Here is a 19,364-nt window from a genome sequence, read left to right as displayed (position 1 = left end):
ACAGATATTTAATAATTGCATTAGAACTGATAACTTGTGAAGTCCTGTTGGTTTCACACAGACTTGTGAGATCACGAAATTCAGTAAATAGCAAATGGACTTTATTTATCCAGAACTTTCTAGATTTCAGTATCTCACCCAAGGGCACTTAGGAATGCAGACTGGAGGAGTCGGGGGTCAAACAATCAACCTCTCCGTCTCATGTGCCACAACCCGCCCCCAGTTAACTGTAACCTCTGGGGACCTTCATAGCTGTACTTGAATCTATCCCTAACTTAAGAAATTTTAGTCCGCAACAAAGTGGTGGGCCAACCAACCCACGCTGACAGTGACAAATGTTGAATATTATTTAAGAACAGACCAGACCCTATTGAAGGGAAAAGAGTGAGGGGTTATTTTAAACAATTATCTCATACACTCAGATAACACTGTGTACTTTATACTGTAATATGCTTTTAGTTATCTTTGATATGCCACCTGGATAAAGACTAGAGTTTAGCTGCAGGTGGAAAAATTGTGTTTTAGAAGAAGGACTGGACCCCTCACCATCTTTACCTTCTCCTCTTGGATCCGGTCCTCGATTTGTTTGGAGGCCGCCTCGTGAGCTCTGAACAGGCTGACGGTGCTGGTGATCTCTGGGTCCAATATGTTTCCATCTTGGTCTCTAACCACCAGGTCCAGATCCAGGTACCTTGGACAGAAACAGGAAGGAAGAGTAAGCGAGTGCAAGAGCCACTTTGAATGTGTTGTTGCAAATGTAAAATAAGAAACAGCAGTCCACTCCCAACTGACTCATTTTCTCTTCATATAGTTTCTTCTCATCTTCATTGTTTTCTTTCAGAACTCCCCGACTCTGTTTTACTCTTTCTTCTGTGCAGCCAGTCCAACCCAGACACCTGTGTGCTGCCAACATGCAGTCAATGTAGTTAATCGCCCCATTTCTGCTTCTGCCGAAGTAATGTCTCTACCTGGACAAAGGTTTAAGTTCCATCACAGTGGCAGAATGGAGCTTCACAATTTCCAATTGCCACTGCAGACACAGCAAGGGCTGTCATTTCTTGATGGACTACAGTACGGTTAGCTGAGGCTAAGTCCCTCCATTTTTCCTCAAGCTAAGTGATGACCTGTAGTTCTCTATTGACTGTGACTGCTGACCTATTCCAACAAGAGTCGTTTGTCCAGATAAATCTGAGGATAAAGGGATATAAGCTTTGGGGAGTGAAGGACATGAAAGAAAGAAAAAAGCCTCTGTAGAACACATCCTCACTTGTTGCCGTAGTCTATCTTGGAGGTCACTCTCTGTTTGAGCTCTGTGAGCTCGTCCTGTGGGAGGGTGCCAGACAGGATTTGGGAACGCCATTCGATGAGGTCGTAGATCATGTCGCGGACAGAGTTGAACATCTCGCGCTTGTCCCCCTGTCGACGAAAACAGACGCATGATTATTTGTGCAGCATAGACACAGGTTGTGTCTGGCCTGTCAGTTGTGTCTTTACCAGCAGTGAACAAAAACCCTAATTCATGTGCAAATGTCTTAATTTAAACACAAAAATATATATATTTTGATACTTATACTGATACACATGAAAATATATGTAAGCAAGAAATATTATCAAAACATCACATATACATCAATGTGTTTTTACTGGGAGAGGACAGCCTGGCTTACCACGTATAAATCCCTCCATATTGTGGCCCACTCCCGCAGCGTGGTGGTAACCTCCTGAACCAGGGGCAGCTCAGTGGGAATGACCGTCTCCTTTTGCCTGCAGCAGTAATACACATTGTGTGATTCAGTGATTCTTTGTCTGGTTCCTCTCTGAACTCAGAAAGAATATAACAGTGTTCCTGGTGTTGTTTACGTGTTATCAGAATAAAAGCAGCTGAAATTTATATGCTTGTTTGGTTCCCTGGTGGCAGACACTGTGTGAGGACAGACACTTGGGATATTTTCTCAGCTTGTCAGACTCAAAGTCTTCAGGCACAACCATCACGTACAATCTGTTCTGAAAGTCTGACATACTTTTCGAATTCACTATAATGAGAGGATATTTAGACTCCACTGTATATATTCCTCTCACTGTATTAAAGATGTTTCTTGTTATCTGAGTTAACTGAGATTGATTTCACCGCTTTGTTCTTTCACTTATGTCCCTATAAATTAATCTGAAATCCTCAAGGTTCGGAGTTGAATTCAAAGACTTTGAAAATCAGGTTTATGTCGTTCAAGAGAAATTAGAGGAGACAGGTGAAAACACAGAATAGTGTCAGTAGTGGAACAACAAACAAACATGTCACATCACATCAGCAGCAGATCTTTTTACTAAAACACGCTCTGAGGCTGTTTACATACAATTTACACTCATCTAGCCAACCAGCTCCTTGTTAGGTCAGAAAATACATTAAAACGTTCACGCCATGAGGAGGTAGGACACCATATTAATTTTATGGTTCATTTATATTATGACTGGTTGTCTGGTTGTCCCATAGGGGGCATCACAACTACCACAAATGTGTACCTGAAAACCCAGTGGACAAAATTTGACATTTGAAATTTGGGTGCAAAGCTATATTGATTGGAGACAGTAGGTGTGATAATATATTTGCTCCTAACTTAAGATGACCATGAGCAATACTGCTTTAACTCACTAGAGCCTTCCTGCACCATCTGCTCAACATTCACATCGATTTTCAATCAAATCTGATGCTGAGGAGACAAATGGTACAACTTGACTAAATTAATGAAATATTGCAGGGTTTGTGATGATGACACAAGTAAGTGATTGGATTAATTTGTTCTTTAAACAGAATTAAAACACCTACAGTGAATTTTCTTGGCTCCGCGAGCATGAAACCTCCTTGTTGCAGGCTCAATACTTAAATTTTGGATGATTGAGCGCAACTTGTCACTTGCAGCTAAAGTTTCCGATTAGATTTTCTAATTGTCGTCAGCCAACATTGAAAGTCGAAAGTATAGAAGTACTGACCCGCTGCCCTCGATGGTGGCCTCTTTCAGGTGTATATAGCAAGCCGGAAATACGCCCTGGAAGAGGAAGAGATAAAAATAGAGACACCACAATGGCATAACAGAAGCTATGAAGAATAAGCATTAAGAAAAAATATGAAAGTGTGAGAACTGTTGTTTTATGAGCTACTCACCTTTTTGGACTTTCTCCTCAGCCTATGCCCTCTGTACCAGTCTGAGAACAACATTGGGTCAAATGTAAGTTGTTTTTCACAACAATAAACTCAATAAAACCTGCATTACTTTTTAACAGTTTTTTAGTTTTTTATTATTATTTAGAGTAAAGTATAACATTAAATTTGCTCATCTGAATATATATACATCATCTGACAAAAAAATTTGAATACCAACAGGCAAATTTAAGGGTGTGGGGTTGCAAATGCTTTGATTTACAGGAATACACCAACATAATCAGTTCTGCATATACATTTTATCATTTTACTGAGCGTGTGAACAAAGATATGACAAAACAAAAGAGTTTTCATTAATGACGGTAAAATTATATTCAACAGTGGCATGTCAGCTCTGATCCTACATGTCAACAATAACCCGATCTCACCTTCATACGTCTCAAGTATGTGCACTGTGTCTCCAATCTGCAGCGACAGCTCCTCCTCTCCCCGGGCATCATAGTTATAGATTGCTGTAGAGAGATGACAGAGGACAATATAAGCGGAGGAGATATTACAGGAGGGAGGAAAAAGGTAATAAAGCATTTGGCTCCCTTGTGGCGCTAATTGTGTGCCAGTGCAAAGTGTAGTAGAGGCATCGCACATCCACGGGATGTCCACCCACACTGTCTGACACAGTAATGGTTGGGCCCGGCACCATCGATGCTGTGATATCAACACATTCTGTCAACCCACTGTAAAAGGAACCTAAATGGATGGGAGAACGCCAAAACAACAATAATGGCAGCAGAAGGGAGACAGAGGACGTTGAGAAAGGAGATGGAGAAAAATATTGTAGTATTTCCTGGTGTCCTTAGTTGTTATTAAAAAGAAGAAAAATAACGCTGACATTAAGATGCTTGCTAGGTTTGCTAGTCCCTGCGACAAAAGTATTCGAGTGTTCTGACAAGTTAAATAAAGTTGGAAAAAGGATAAGTTTGTTACCATGTGGAATATAACCCGTCACATGGGTGGAATATATAAGATCTGGCAGCGACAAAGTCAAATGTTGATATATCTGCCATGTTTTGCATTGTATTTATTCACTATATTACTGGATAGGCTCCAAAAACAAATCACACATTCCTTGGACCTTTATTTCCACCAAATTTCATGAGAATCCGTTTAGAAGCTATTCTGTTGTCTGACACACAAACACAGCAAATAAATTGTGTAAAAAAACATTTATCTCACTGGCAAACACAGTGTGCTCTCCAAGTGGCCAGTGATTCAAGAGCCTAACCCGTGCGGCACCTCGCAGCTCATGTCAGAGCTACATCAGCAGGTAGCTTGTTCCCTCGTTCTGGGAAGGGTGAACAACATGTCGCTGTCAAACCGCCATGACCGACACCTGTCTTCAAGAAATGCTTCACACACACACACACACACACACACACACACAAGCAAGCAAGCATATATACAACCTATACACCGACAGCATGACAAGTGGCTGCGGAGGCAGAGGTGTTTTTTTTTTTTTAGATGCAACCGCTGGGGAGATATGTGTGTGTGTGTGTCCTGCTGAGACGATGCATGCACGTCCACTTCAGCAGAGGTTTCCAAAGGTGAACTGACAGCTTAATTTAAAAAAAAGGCCCCGCTTCAGGCACTGAAACCTTTGCAGTATTCTGATAGTTCGTCAAATGAGCCCCACCATTTTCTCCCATGATCACTTGTCATAAGAGGAGCTGATTATATTTCATTAGCACATCAGTGGGTGTTTTTCTTTTTCATCGTTTAGCTCTTAAGTTGTAATAATGGACAATTATCTGGAACAAAGCACTTCTGTTTTTGTCGCTTTTGCCACCGCGCTGACACCTTTTTATGTATTCTCCTGCCACACACTGAAGTACAGCGTGACTCTCCTCTAACAGATTGCCTGGAAGTAAGTCAAGTAAAATTACTTTTCAAACTTCTACTTTTTTTGTGATAAAAACAAAGTCCGTGTCATCATTACTGATTCCTCAAAGACATCCGTTAACTGCGGACAAAACCAGAACAACTAAAAGAGAGAGATGCACAGGCTCCTGGGATTAAAGAGTTCAGTGGGTGTCTGCTACAGAGGATATCACACAACCCTGTCACACTGAATAATGAGCCACCAGGGCAACATACAGCGACTCATACAAAGAGCCCACAAAGGCATATGTCAATCAGTGTAAAAGAAAAGACTAGAATTACCACCCTGCAGTTGCACTACAATAATATTAGGTCACAGTGACTTTGACGACCACATTTGAATAGGGTTAGGGTCACCCTCGAGTCCCACTGAATGCCTGTGCCAGATGTAATAATATTCTCTACAGGTGTTCCTGAGATTAGGGCTGGGCGATATGGAAAAAAATGTTATCACGATATGTTTTTCCATATTGATCGATCTCGATTCTTATCACGATATGTAGTTTTTGCAGATGCTGCCAGTGTGAGGGGCATCCTGAAGCTTGAAGAAACAAGAGATTCACTGAAACTTTACAATAAAGTTTATTAACATTAAAAAAAAATGAATATGCCTTCCAATAATGAGCACAAAATGTTTTTGTGAAGGTCTTAATGCTTCCATTGATCAAGAGAGCATCAGGGCCCATAACTAGCAAAAGAAAATTCAGAGCAGCGCTCTTAGCTCATACAGTCTTATATGCTTAATGCAAACTAAGTGACTGGTCCCTTTTCACTATATTTAGCATTTTTTGATTTTGTAAACAACTTAAAAAAAACAAGTAAACATGTGGGTCAGACCCTCTGACACATTCAAGTGCTAAACTGTGAGCTCGTACCTGGGGTCTAACACTGTGATCAGTTTCCTGAAGCCGTCCCTCTCCACTGTGCTCAGGAGCATCATATCTTTAGCTAAGCAATAAGTATTAGTGCTCGTTATATTTTTGCCCCGCTTCGATTGTTTTTAATATGGGGCAATGGCTGCAAAACACGACTGGATGGACTGTTGTTTTGCTAACAGAACAGAATCGCTCACGTTAGCGATGCTAACGGGAGACGTAGTGGTCTTGCCTGTCTCTTTGTTTGGTGTCGTGCAAACTTGAGCCCGCAGAGTCAAACTCTCTGTGTAATCACTGGGATGGTGCCGTCTCAGGTGATTGAAAAGGTTTGTGGTGTTTCCCGTCCTGGCTGGTACCGACCCCCGGCATATTTTGCAGACCGGCTTCGTCTGCTCCTCGTCATTTTTGCCGTATCCAAACCACGTCCACACATCTGACGTCACGTTACCCTTTTTTTCGACAATGGTTTCGGGTGATGTAGTGATGTCGCTTTCACATTCGGCATTATTTTCGCTGTCCCCGACTTCAGTTTCACTCCTTTTTTCTCCTTTTTCCAACTTCGTTCTCTCTTTTTCTCTCTCTCGCAACTGCAGCTACTCTCACGATGGGAAGTGGGCGTGTCGTGTCCTACCTGCAGACGGCAGCCGGCAGACTCAGACACTGTTGTTGCGCTTACTTTTGCCACGTGAGATCGAATACATGTCACAAGGAGATAATCGAAATCGATCAAAATTTTATCGCGATCCCGAATCGAGATCGAAAAATCGCCCAGCCCTACCTGAGATGGTACGTTCATAAGTCACAGTGAGGTTACAGTGACCCTGACCTTTGACCTTTTAATACCAAATTGTAGTCAGTTCATCTGTGAGTCTAAGGGAAACCCTCAAGGTGTTCTTGAGATATCATGATCACCACAAACAGACGGTCAAACTAAGAACATAATGTCTCAGGCCGCAGGACGTCGGTGAGGCATGAAGAATAAAAGAGTTTGGAATTTGACGATTGAAAAATGCTCTTTGATTATAACATTGGAAAACCAGTCAGTAGTTAATTCGATTCCCATTGACAATTAAAAAAATAGCAATGTGTGATATTCAGCATGTAAAGCATGTCCGCCAGCCGTGAAGTGGCTGGCGGACATACTGGGCCTAAAATGCTCCAGGCAGCCTGTTTCATTCACCACTGGGTCTTTTTGTTATCAAAAATGACGTGCAGATACACGTGTGTGTCGACAATATATTTTCTGATCCCCCGAAACAATCCAACGTGCCCAGAGAATCCACCAGAACCCACGCCACGGGCTGACAATTGAACAAAGACCCCAGGAAATGAATTCAGTCGTACCACAAAAGGTACCTACAGGGGGAGAAAGCAACAAAACAATCAAATAGGGGGAGGTGGGATTAATCTGTGGGCAGCCATTAGAGAGCAGCAGAGTCACTGTACAGCAGGACGCGCTCAATTAAACTGTCATTAAGAGAAGCCCAGAAAAGCCTATAAAGCCATCATCCACTGCATCTGTGTTTGTTTGGCATCGAATGAAAGGTTCCAGCTATGTCAGCATGTTTTCTAAATGGCAGGTGCTGAGAGAGAGAGAGAGAGTGGCCCGGACAGACATTTCTGATTGAGACATGAAGCCTCATAATTCATCAGAAAATGAGAAATATAAACCGTCTCTGTGATCGCTGCCAATATCACAAGGTTTCATTTCAAACTAATGGGAGCTCAGAGAACCGCAGAAATTCTCACTGGGCGAGAGGTGCAATTACGAATTGAACACAGAAACGCAGACTCGTGAAGATGCTCACTAAATGACACCCATCAAACACAACCCCGACATGTGATGGGGATGATGGTGCATGGTATCATAAGAACCAGAGTGCTTCTGGTCATGTGGGGGTTGAATGGCAGTTATGATTACTCATAAAGTCAAATTTGCATACCCAAGACTCCACCGATGTCAATTAGGGAGCGGCGAGGGACACAAAATCCATCAGAGGAAGAAGACAAAAGGGGATGAGGAAGTGGACCAGTCTCCCTGGAGTGTGGCATGGAAACGGGATAAACAGCGGCATTATGCGCCAAGAGCTCATTACCACTCGTAACCTCTTGCATAAGGTTGTGCAAACTCTGGGAACATTATCATCAGAGGAAACGAGTGAGGAATCTGATTACAGACTATTCCACTCAGCTAGTGCACGACGACGCCCTCTCCACAATTATAAGCAGCCTCATCTAAACACTGGACTGATTGTAATTCTACACTTTGGGCTCACTAATAATCTGCACTAATTCACACCGAGTATAACATATCATTACACTCAGATGAGAAAACGCCGATAAAGGAGGGGGTGGGAAAAAGGGAGGAAAGGCAAGTGCGTGGAAATTGCTCACTGGAAAGAGACTGAGCCTCTTGATGTTTTGTATGAATCCTCCCGTAGGCTTGGAGCCCGCACAGAGAGCCAGCCAGGAAATCCCTGATGAGAGGATTCTCCGGGAGGGAAAGGCAGAGCGAAGCATGAGGCAACTCTCAGCCAGACAGGCATAAAATCATGTAATGTCTCAAAGCAGGTAGATGACAAGTGCCCTGTTTAGCCACAACATCCTGTCCACACTACCTAAGAGTTATAGAGCACTTAATATGGACAAGTTTGAAAACGCTGCTGGCCCTGTTTTAGTTTGAAAACTCAGGGGCTGTACTGTGGACCGGCAAAAACTGAGACATTTGGAAATGAACCATGGTTGTTTTCTTGTGTGAAATCTGCTTCCTGTTCATACCACCATGGACATGTACATGAATGGTCACTTGATGTGCGTCTGTGAGGTTATTACTGATACTGACCTCAAACGCTCTTGTCGACAGAAATCGCTTTGTTTTAAAACTCTGTTGTAAAATTCAAACGTAGTAGTTTGTGTGTAGCCTTGTATGACATAGGAGTCAATGCCAAGTAAGTGGGAGTAAGATCATATGAGTTGATCATTTATACGTTTGTCTGTACTGGTCTGTAGTTTGACATTTGATCCGTGTTAATTAATTATTAATTTTGTGCTTTGAAAAAAAATCAACATTTTATGACTTAAAAGCATATCTCCCAACATCTCAAAATTAACCTGATAGCAAACTGAGAATTATTTTTGTTTGACTGAAAATATAAAAAATATAAAAATGCACGACTTCACAACCTGATAAACATAATTGCAAGGTTTTGTAAAAAGTTCCAAATGGTTTTCCGAGATCTGCTCCGGAAACAAAACAACAACAGTCCAATGATAGACACAATGATCACTATATGGGCTGGGATTGCTACCACGCTGAGTGAAACACAAAGACTTGTGCACTGAAATATACAGTAATGCAGAGAAAGGGAATGTGAATTTAAAACAGAGCTTAACGTGACTGAGGAGGAGTTCAATAAGAAAACAGAACACCCTTTTCTAGGCAGCAGTAATGAATAGAGGATGCTTATTACACTCCAGCTGCACTATGGATCTCTTAAGCGAGACGAAGGAGTCAGCAGAGGAGGGTTTATCTCACACACACAAAATATATATGTATAAATGACTAACCCGGGGTGAATGATGAAGAGATCTGCTCGTAAAGTGATATATCCATTTCTACTTTAAAGCATAAGACTACCCGACTACACACACACGCACGCACACGCACACACACACACACACACGCACACACACGCTCAGATAACTGACACCAGCTAGTACATCAAAATAGCAAATCCTCTCACTTGAGAAGCTACAAACTGTTTAGTTTGATAAGATCTGAACAAATGATTGATGGATTGATTATAAAAATTACTGACAATACTATCGAAACCATTCTGGAATGGGTGATACTCACACACAAGCACACACACACACACACACACACTTGTGTGTGATGCTGGAGGTGGTGAGTGAGTCAAGGCTGCCAATTCCTCATTTGAATGCGAATACAAAGCCCATTAGCAGAGGGTAACTGTATGAATAAACTTTTGCATAAACAACACTCAGATGTCCCTGTAGCACAATACTTGGCAAGACTACACGTGATTACAAAAGTACCAGTAATCATAAGAGTGCTGGGAGTAGTCAAGCTTGTAGGACCGGATTTTTTAAGAGAGTCAAAGTACAGTTCAAGGAGTAGGAAATTACAATAATCCCTACTTTCATTCATTATTTTCTACTCTTGAGAAATGAAGATCATTTCAAGCACTCAAATAATAATGAAGGGCTTCTAAGTATGTTATTAAAATGTGATGTAGGTCACTGGGGTTTGCTGATGTACTGCAATACATCCCGTCACCTATCTAAGTCAGACGCATGCACGGTGAAAGAAGACAATCAGCGGTACAGCATGTTTCTCACATTCCAATGGAGAAAGAGCTTTGTCTGGGACGTACAAGGCAGAGAAAACATGATAATTAATTGAAAGTCCCTGTCTAATAGGGTTTACAAAGAGGTTTAGGCGTTCAGACGGAAGCCTGATGGTTCTTATTTAGTGGCAAACGCGGACAGTGAACCCGGGATTGTGAAATAACAACAAAATCACCCTCTTTCCTCTTAAACCAATTATATACAACAGCCTTTTAGCTTTATCTGCAGCTGGAAAGTGGAGATAATGCTCCTGTAATTAACCTGAAATTAATACGACAGCAGCTGCTCTGCGAGAGAGGAAAGCCCCAGGTCTCTCCCTCACTCTCAGGACCAGATTTCTCCTCCCTCTTGCTGGAAACGAGCAGGAAATGCCACTTGAGATATTACCGTATCACAATAGATGTGTGGGTGGGGGGGGTGTAGAAACAGAACACTGCGAAAGTATAATGGCGTACGGCAGAGGAAGGGAGCAGGTTCAGAGAAAAAGAAATAAGATGAAGGAACAAGCAGTTCACAGCTCTGGATGCCAACAGCAGTAATACCTTTTGGCACAACTTCCCACCATGCGCTCAGGTCCAACACAGGCCTCGGGGTGCAGTCTAACGCAGGCGGATAACTCTGTGTCCATTGGCACTGCGGAGCCAAGTTATTCCTTTAATTGAAAATCATCTTCCAAATACAACAGGGAGAGAGGGCAGAACGCATCTTATTACACAGCACCGAGCAAAGCTGTTCACAGAGATCTCCTCACACGGGGGTCTCTGGTGTGGTTTCTTTTTTGTGGTGGTGGTGGTGGTGGTGGTGGTGGTGCATTAGCATCTCTACTGGCTCTGCAGAGAAAACCTGTCTGCACTTTGCACATTTGGCTCATGAGCTCGTGGAATGCATGAGGGCCTCGTGACACACTTTTCATCTATGACTCATCGATCCAGCAGGCGGATAATTCAAAAGTAATCTTGAAAATAATATTCAAGACTCGGGTGAGGACGGGATTGACCTTTTACTCCCATTTCAGCCCCAGTGATATAAGTGCTTGCATCTATTATTCAACAGGTCACAGGGTTGTGTTTTTCTTCTGTCAATACACCAATACACAGCATGTGGAAAAGTAGCTAATTATTCCCGACCCCGTGTTACATCACCTGTGATACGAATGCTAATGACGGTATAATGAGCTTCAAATATTTGAAGAAACTCTGCAATTGACTCAGCAAGTTTACTCCTTGATGGCATTTGTTAAACATGTGACTCCACTGATGATGATGAAGCACTTGACCTCCATCCGGTGCAGCACCTCATAGTGTACGTGGAGCAAAACAAAACGTACGCAACAATACAAACCCAGGGGACATGGTCTTCGTGCTGACATTACCTATGCCATGTGTTTGTCTGTTAGTTAACAGGATTAGGCAGAAACAACAGGATGAATTTCTACAAAATACTTTAAAATTATGTGGTATACATCAAGAGAGAACATTTCAACATTTAAAGAAGGTTATGTTTACAGTAGGGATAACCACAGAACTTGGTGGAAGGATATATTAAAAAGGTCAAGGAGGAGCCAATAGGGATTTCTTTGATTTCTCAGAGAATTCATAGGAGGGGAATGATATCTATAAGTGTGTGCAATTTGGTGCTGATCCAAATAAAAACCCAGATCTAATGAATGTAAATGTGGTTTCATGAAGGGACTGTTGGGCCTTGGCGGACATATTGATTCTAGTTTCTAATCATGAAGCAGACGTCCGCTGTCAGTGATGAGACCAATATGGCGTCATTGCTCTGAAAAGTTCCACAGAAGAGATCATGTGGATCAGTAATAAAACAGGTAGAGAAGGTTGGCTTGCAGTCACAAACCGTCAACATGAAACTGTCAAACAGTTTAAAAAAAAGGTCAGGGGCATTTTTCAGCGTTCATAAGACAACTGATAAATGAGCAGATAGAGCAGAGAGTGCAACAGAAACACTTGTATCGAGAGAGTTTCTTGTGAGTAAAGTAAACCTGCTCTACTCCACATCATGCACACCTCTGAACTTCTCTGTTAAACTGCTGGAACAGATGAAGACAGTTCACTTCCACTGAACTTGGTTTAATCATCCAGAGAAAAAAAAAAGATTGAATCTTTCGTTTGGCCTTAACACCCTCAACTGTGGAAATGAACAACCACTGTGCACTTTCCCAGAGATTGCAAAAATAAAGAATACTTTGAAAAGACTGTACCAGCCACTGACAACATCTTTACTTGGCCTCTTGAATTGCCTATTAAATAAGTGGACCTTGGGCATATTGTATTCCCAAAAGCAAAGCAGCATGAGCCTAACCATGAAATGTCAGAGATAAATTTGCAAGGGAGGTCTTCTTAGAATCACAAAAGGACCGGGAATCCATAAAGTATCAGCGTAATCATTTGATCTACTGTAAATCTGCAAAAGCTTTAAAGAAGAAAGACATGCGATTAGAATATTAATTATATTAACACCTGAACTAACGCCATCAATTGTTTAATTTAATAACTCAATTGTGTTGCAGAGGTGAGGCAACAGCTCTCTGAAACCATTTACATGTTGCAGCAAAACCAAAGCATTGAATAGTATATTTTTAGGACCTGGTGTTTCTGTTGCCGTGTTTCCGATCCTTATTGTTTTGTTTACTTACAGCATCTCAACAGGATTCATTACTGCTCAGAGTTAGAGCTTGTGGTTTCACGAATGACTGTCAAGCGTTTGATGTAATAACAGGAACGGTATTTTTAACTTACGCTTCTGACTTGTGCAAAAAGCATGACTGCGCAGTTCTGCTGATCAAATTTGTACATGTGCAACCATCAATTGTTATATATTTGGGCCCGAATCACGGTCCAGAATAAAATGCAGAATACAAACAATTCAAGATTTCGAATATATTTTCCACATAATTAATTCAATAATCATTTAAATAGTTTAATGGTTCCAGGCCTCCACGGTTTCATTTTGAGTCAACTTAAACTGTGGGTGTAACAATTCTGAAACCAGCACTGACACACGCTTTCATAATCACGGTGATAGCCCAACCCATTTGTGCAAAATGGCAGCATTTGTAACCAGGATGTATTGGCTTCATATCTGGATAGTGGGAGGAATTGGACACTGGTTGTCAATCTTAATTTACAGTCCATCTTTTCAAACCACATGTGTCACTGTGGCCCAGTCATGATGGAGGGATAACACCTGCGGTCAAAGTTAGATAAAAGTAGGATAACAACCCTGAGATTACAGACATTTGTAGAAAAAAGATTTGGGTATAAAATATAATGGCCAGATGAAAATTCACTTCATGTCTCCACAATCTCTGTCTTCATTTTTAAGAACAGGAGACCTGGGAGTCAGCTACACTGGTGAGACAACTTCATCTAAATCACTAAAGGTCGCTCACAGAGATGAGCTGCCACTCACTGAAATTCAAAACTGCCTCCAGGGTCCACCAGCATCGGAGCTGCAAGGCTCTGACTTTATCAAGTATTTAGGCCCGCACACACACGCTCACACATACACACAACAAACGGTCATTTCATCAAATGCCAGGCTCCTGAAAATGAGTCTCTAGCTGCACGTGGCAATACCAAGCCCATCTGCAATGACTGACACCTCCATTACAAGAGACCCATGAGACATTTACACATGAAAAACCCAACGTTAATATGGACTGCAGCTGATATTAATGCTGACATTTTTGTAACCTGAAGAGCCTCGGAGATGTTGAGCTCTAATGTTTTCTGCCATGTGTGAATCAAAGCATTTCAGATTTAAAGACTAAAAAACCAACACAGTTTAATAACTGGAGAACATGACTCTGGGGAAGTTTGCTCAGGCAAAAGTAAATATGTTGAGTGGAGAAAGTGCTCCAGCTCATGAGACTTAATAACAGCTTGCATGTTGATGCCATTGGCACTGTGAAGCTATGCATACACCTCAAGTTTAACCTGCCAACAGCTTATAGCTAGATTCTGTCCTCTGAGGTACTTGAGAGGCGAGTCGGGTTCTTTTGGCCCATGCTTGACCCGCGCTGTTAGACAGGTCATCCAGTGTGAGCTCACCCACGAGCAGCCTGGCACTGCCTCGGCTCAGCTGCAAGCTCATCACTACAGAGCACGAATAAAGCCTCGGCCAAAGCAGCCAGATAGAGGGTTGTTAAGAAAGCTCAATACAGAGTCAGTTGGCAGCCATGTCTGCACTGTCAATTCTTTCATTAAACTTTGTGTCCACAAAGCAATTATGCCGTTTATCCCGTCTTTAGATTGTGTCTCCAATGATCTAAGGAAAGCAATGTCTTAACAGAACAAGTCACATTTAAAATCATATCGATACCTTGCAACAAATAAAGGGCTGATAGTTATCAATAAGGAGGAGGAAATCATGTTTGGATTAGCACTGCATTGCATAGTGTTTGAAAAGACAAGTGGATAACCTGTACAACTTATGCAATCATCAACATTGAAGAATAAAATATTATAGATTTAGAAATACTGTGTGTAAGTAACTGTAATTGGAAATCATCAGTCATTACTTCACATTATGTGACTATTGATGAAGCCATTATCCGATATTTAAACTGATCACAGGTAGAGGTGAACCGGTAAGAAAATTGCATTTCACCATGCGATTGACCAAATTCATCATCATCGTAAATGTGCGGAAAATGTTTCAAAAGGTACCGACACACACACTGAAATCATTTCATTATTATTATTATATTCATAACATTATTTTTATTCATGCACTCACTCTAATTTCTGTGTTGCATTAGTATGCAATGTCCCTGTGCACAACTTGCATAAATACAAATGAGTTAGAGGACAGTGACAGTGATTGCAATGAGCTCAACAATAAATTATTGTACAGGAGTCTAGTGTTGCTGGAACACTTTAATGACCGATTTGACAACAGTCACATTTCAAATGAATAAAATGTGTCGGTCCGGCGGCTAAACTACACAATGTGTTGTGTTTAATGAATGAATTGAGTCTGCAGATACAGGTGTAGTGTTCTTACACTGAAAGGTTCAGTTTACATCACTGATAAGCTCTTAAACAAACTGTGATATCCCCCCCCCCCCCCCCCCCGATCCTGAAATCCAGTGATCCATTGAGCTAAAGTTAAGTTGTCTGCCATCAAAGCTGTAATACATAGAGTGGAGCAACCTGGGTGCCCATACAATTCGTTAATAGGAAATACAAAAAACTGCAGGTTTAAAGACAAGTGCAATACTCATAAAGTGCAATGGATTCACCATCTAAATTATGTAATAATATGTCTACATCAGTGACCTTTGATTCACATTGAGAAGCTACACACCATTAGCCATCTGTCAAACTAGCATAAGCGGCACAGCAGGACGCCTTTCAGACAATGCACAAGCTGCTCTGTCCACAATCAATACTGAGCGAGCTGAAGACCGTCTGCCTGGGCAGAGGAGCAATGGGGGCGACCCACATCAGTCACACACACACACACACACACACAAATGCAGCCTCATCATACATCGTCAACCACGGTGTGTGTGTATGTGTGTTTGTCCTTTCTACTTCATGTCCCACTTTCCTTGACAAACTGCCAAGAAGGGACATCACAGTTCATTGTATTTCCTGTGGAGGTCCCAACCCACTCGTGCCTACATGAGTCACCTTTCACTCTAAGAATGTGATGTCAAACTGTGTCACTGTCTCCTGTCACTACAGAGACACCAACTGTATTTAGAGGAACTGAGCGGCGATGACTCTTGTCATTTCTTCACTGAGGCAAGTGAGATGTGTTTTTTTGTTGTCCTGCCAGTGATGTGGCACAAATTTACTCAACTTAAGTTAAGGCTTGGTCTTTGATAGAGATGTTCCGATATCATTTTTCACTTCCCGATACTAAATCCGCAACCTGGACTTTGCATATCGGCCAATATTGTGTGTCTATCCAATACCAGTGCATTTAAACAATCACTTGTACAACATACTTAAACAGCTGTTTGCATGCTAAGAACCCTGAATGGAAGCAATGCGCTTCAGAGGCAACACCATAAGGACAAACAGCAGAGGCCGTAAATGAGAACAAAACAAGATGGAACAAGTGGTAATTTGACAGGATAATGACTAATTTCTGATTGATAGTTTTTTTTGCTTCCTCCTTGTTATTTGAACCAGTTCCATGTTGTGTGTTGAAATCACGGTTACAGATACTTGTTGAACTGCACTACAAATTGCAGTCAAGAGGAAAAAAATCGTACATTTCACCTGTAAGTACTGTGTATACACACAAGGTGAACCTGTTAACAACCGCTTCAGACCACCTCCCACAAAACATTTAGACGACGGCAACCTTTAAAACAAGACGTAGACGTGTTCCAACTTCCGTGGCGAGCCAAGAAGGAGCAGAGTGGAACCACTTAGCTATGGACTGATTAAATAGACCAGCTGTCATTTGTCTTAGCCACCATCGCACAGCAAGCCACTGGGAGCTGTACTATTAGAATTGCCTCACCAAGCAACGCAGCCCATAGTTGATATATAATTCCCTTTCTGAATGAATAATAGCAAAGTCGTACTGACCTCTAAAAAGACAGAGGAGGAGGATGACAGGCAAACTTTTGTTTCAGATGATTTGACGGTCTCTAATGAGTAAGACAATGAAAAGTAAATGATGTTTGTTTTAGCTACCAAATTATCAAGGGTTAGGGTTCAAGTGCAAATATTTGAATTGGTCACCCAAGAAAAAGGAGGATCTGCAAGAAAACATTTGCAAAATATATATAAACATTATATTTGATTTATATTACACAGACCAAAAATGTTGTTACTCAACAGCATCTTCTTCCAAGAATCTGGTGACTTGTTCAAAAACTTTCCTTTTCATCGTTTTTCAAAAACAAACCTGAGACGAGGCGTTTTCCAAATGAAGCACAATGAAAACTTAAAAATGTAATCCATGAGTGGTTAAAAAGGAACGACTCAAATTTCACTTGACCGTATTTCACACCAGACAGTTTTAACAGTTTAGGAGAAGGGTAAAATACGAGGTGGGGAATTTAAAACACATGGTTAGAATTTATGTGGTAACCGAGACTGTGTTTTAATTGCAACCATATTTGTTAGCGTTCGGCGCTGGTGAGTAGGAGATGGTTTTCTCGGGTGCAGGGCGGGGGCTTCACAAATTACTTGTGGCCTCAGTGAAGAGACGGAGCGACTGTGATTGTATTTTCTGCTCCCAATGTGTCACTCACCGCTAACATGCTCCAAATGAGAGCAGTCTGGGGTTGTCTGTCCCGATGTCCTGCCACACACAGGTTTAGAAATAGGATCTCATGGCCACAGAGTGACAAACGTTTAAAGCCCAGGCATACAGGGTGGGCGTTCAACTGTCTCCTTAGATATGCTGCCAATCTGAGATCTGACCAACAGGAAGTAATTTCCTAGATAGCCCAACCTGCAACTGTGAGCTGGAGTTTAAAAAAGTAAATACTATCCAAATGAATTGCGCAAAATCAGGGTATTTCCTATTTTGTGAGCTAGTATTATGTGAGATTTCTTTAGGCAAGATTGCACAGGGTGTCATCAAGGGATGGAAAACATTTCTCATGAAGCCACAGGCTCTGAAAGGAAATTTTTTGCGCTGCACAGCAATGTGTGGATCCAGTAAATAATCCTGTTGCTTCGTGTTTCCTGGTTTGCTTTCTAGAACCGCAACTCTCTGAAGACTCTCTCAAGGAGCAACAGTATCTCAATGGAACTGAATTAATGAGACAACACTTGAAATGAGCATCCAAAAGTATCTCTGGTGACTTCCTCACAGGACCGGGAGACAGCTAAAAAAAAAAAAACATCTCCCTGAGCCCCTATTAAATCGTTTTGGAGATGCCACAAGAATAACCAGGCTTTCAAAGTCCTGATCCCTTTGATTTGTGCCAGACCGGCTTGTATTTGACAAGAAAAGAACTGTGTAATGATATTTGCTTAAGGTCATGAGTGATATGATTTTAGCATTTCTTTTATTAATTTCCTCCCTCCTACTGTTAGATGCGAGAATGGGTCAAAATAATGAAGTCATGCTCTGGGGCCCAATCATCTTGACTTCCATTTAAAATGTGTAAGACAGTTGTTTTTTGTGGATGTGATTGCCTCATGAATGTGGATGTATTCAGTCAATTTAGCACATCAGCCGAGTTAAGCCCAGGCTCATAGGAGGCATTCTGAACATACCAGGGGAACTGAAGACATTGTTTGGCGCAGGAAGTGGAGCTAATGCCTCCTGTTAACAGACATCCTCAGTAACAATGTGGAAAAAGTTTGTTGTCTCGGAGGGGATGCTGAAGATCACAAGAGTCTTAAAAGGTTGGTTCCAAAATAAACATTGTAGTATTTTTGAGTACACCTTGTATATCCTACACTGCCATACAACCCCCCAAAAAAGGCAATGGCTTTGTATCTGGTGGCTCGAGACAAGTGCTCTCTCTTTATCCAAGTTAGATCCGCCTGTGATTCAATTGTTTTTACTTAGATTTTCAGTGTGGTTTTGAATCCAGCCCTCAATGGGTTGAGGATCTTTGTTTCCATTGACCAATGTACATCAGCAAAGATTTTCAACTGTCTGACACAACTGAAAAACAATCTAAATTATTAAAAGAATCTTAAATTACAGCCCTAATCCTGATTATGCACAGTTTTATGTCACGGCATTGATTTATGACAATTAATATGTTACCCAGCTCAAATAACAACTAATAACTGAAATTTCCTGTCTGATCTTGCTGAAGCCAATCCGCTGGCGAGATCCTCGACTGTCACATAAGAGCGTCAACACCAGCGGAGAACTACACAACAGCAAAGAGATGACAAACAACACATCACAGTGTTATTATCGTGACTATAAGAAGACAGCAGCATTTATTATTAACACTGCCGTGAATAGACTACAGGAGATGGTTTTCCTATATTCACTAATACAGCCAGGGGACCATTATGAGAGTCGTAAATGATATGACAAAAAGGTTTTTGCTGGAACAGAAA

General features: G+C 41.5%; 1 protein-coding gene across 2 annotated transcripts in view; it reads right to left on the bottom strand.

Annotated features, from left to right (window-relative positions):
* Positions 1-19,364, bottom strand: part of dock1 (dedicator of cytokinesis 1) — a 170,895-nt gene that overhangs the window by 149,305 nt on the left and 2,226 nt on the right. The window contains exons 2-7 of one of the 2 annotated variants that reach the window (XM_053413680.1): positions 3,583-3,666; positions 3,158-3,198; positions 2,986-3,041; positions 1,668-1,764; positions 1,268-1,416; positions 547-691 (exon numbers count right to left, since the gene is read on the bottom strand). In XM_053413680.1, coding sequence (XP_053269655.1) covers positions 547-691; positions 1,268-1,416; positions 1,668-1,764; positions 2,986-3,041; positions 3,158-3,198; positions 3,583-3,666 — 572 coding nt within the window. The remainder of the gene's footprint in view (positions 1-546; positions 692-1,267; positions 1,417-1,667; positions 1,765-2,985; positions 3,042-3,157; positions 3,199-3,582; positions 3,667-19,364) is intronic. The other variant, XM_053413681.1, reaches the window with a different exon arrangement.

The sequence above is a fragment of the Pleuronectes platessa genome, chromosome 21 (assembly GCF_947347685.1).
Source record: "Pleuronectes platessa chromosome 21, fPlePla1.1, whole genome shotgun sequence".
In the NCBI taxonomy this organism is placed as follows: domain Eukaryota; kingdom Metazoa; phylum Chordata; class Actinopteri; order Pleuronectiformes; family Pleuronectidae; genus Pleuronectes; species Pleuronectes platessa.
This window is presented reverse-complemented; position numbering and strand designations above follow the sequence as displayed.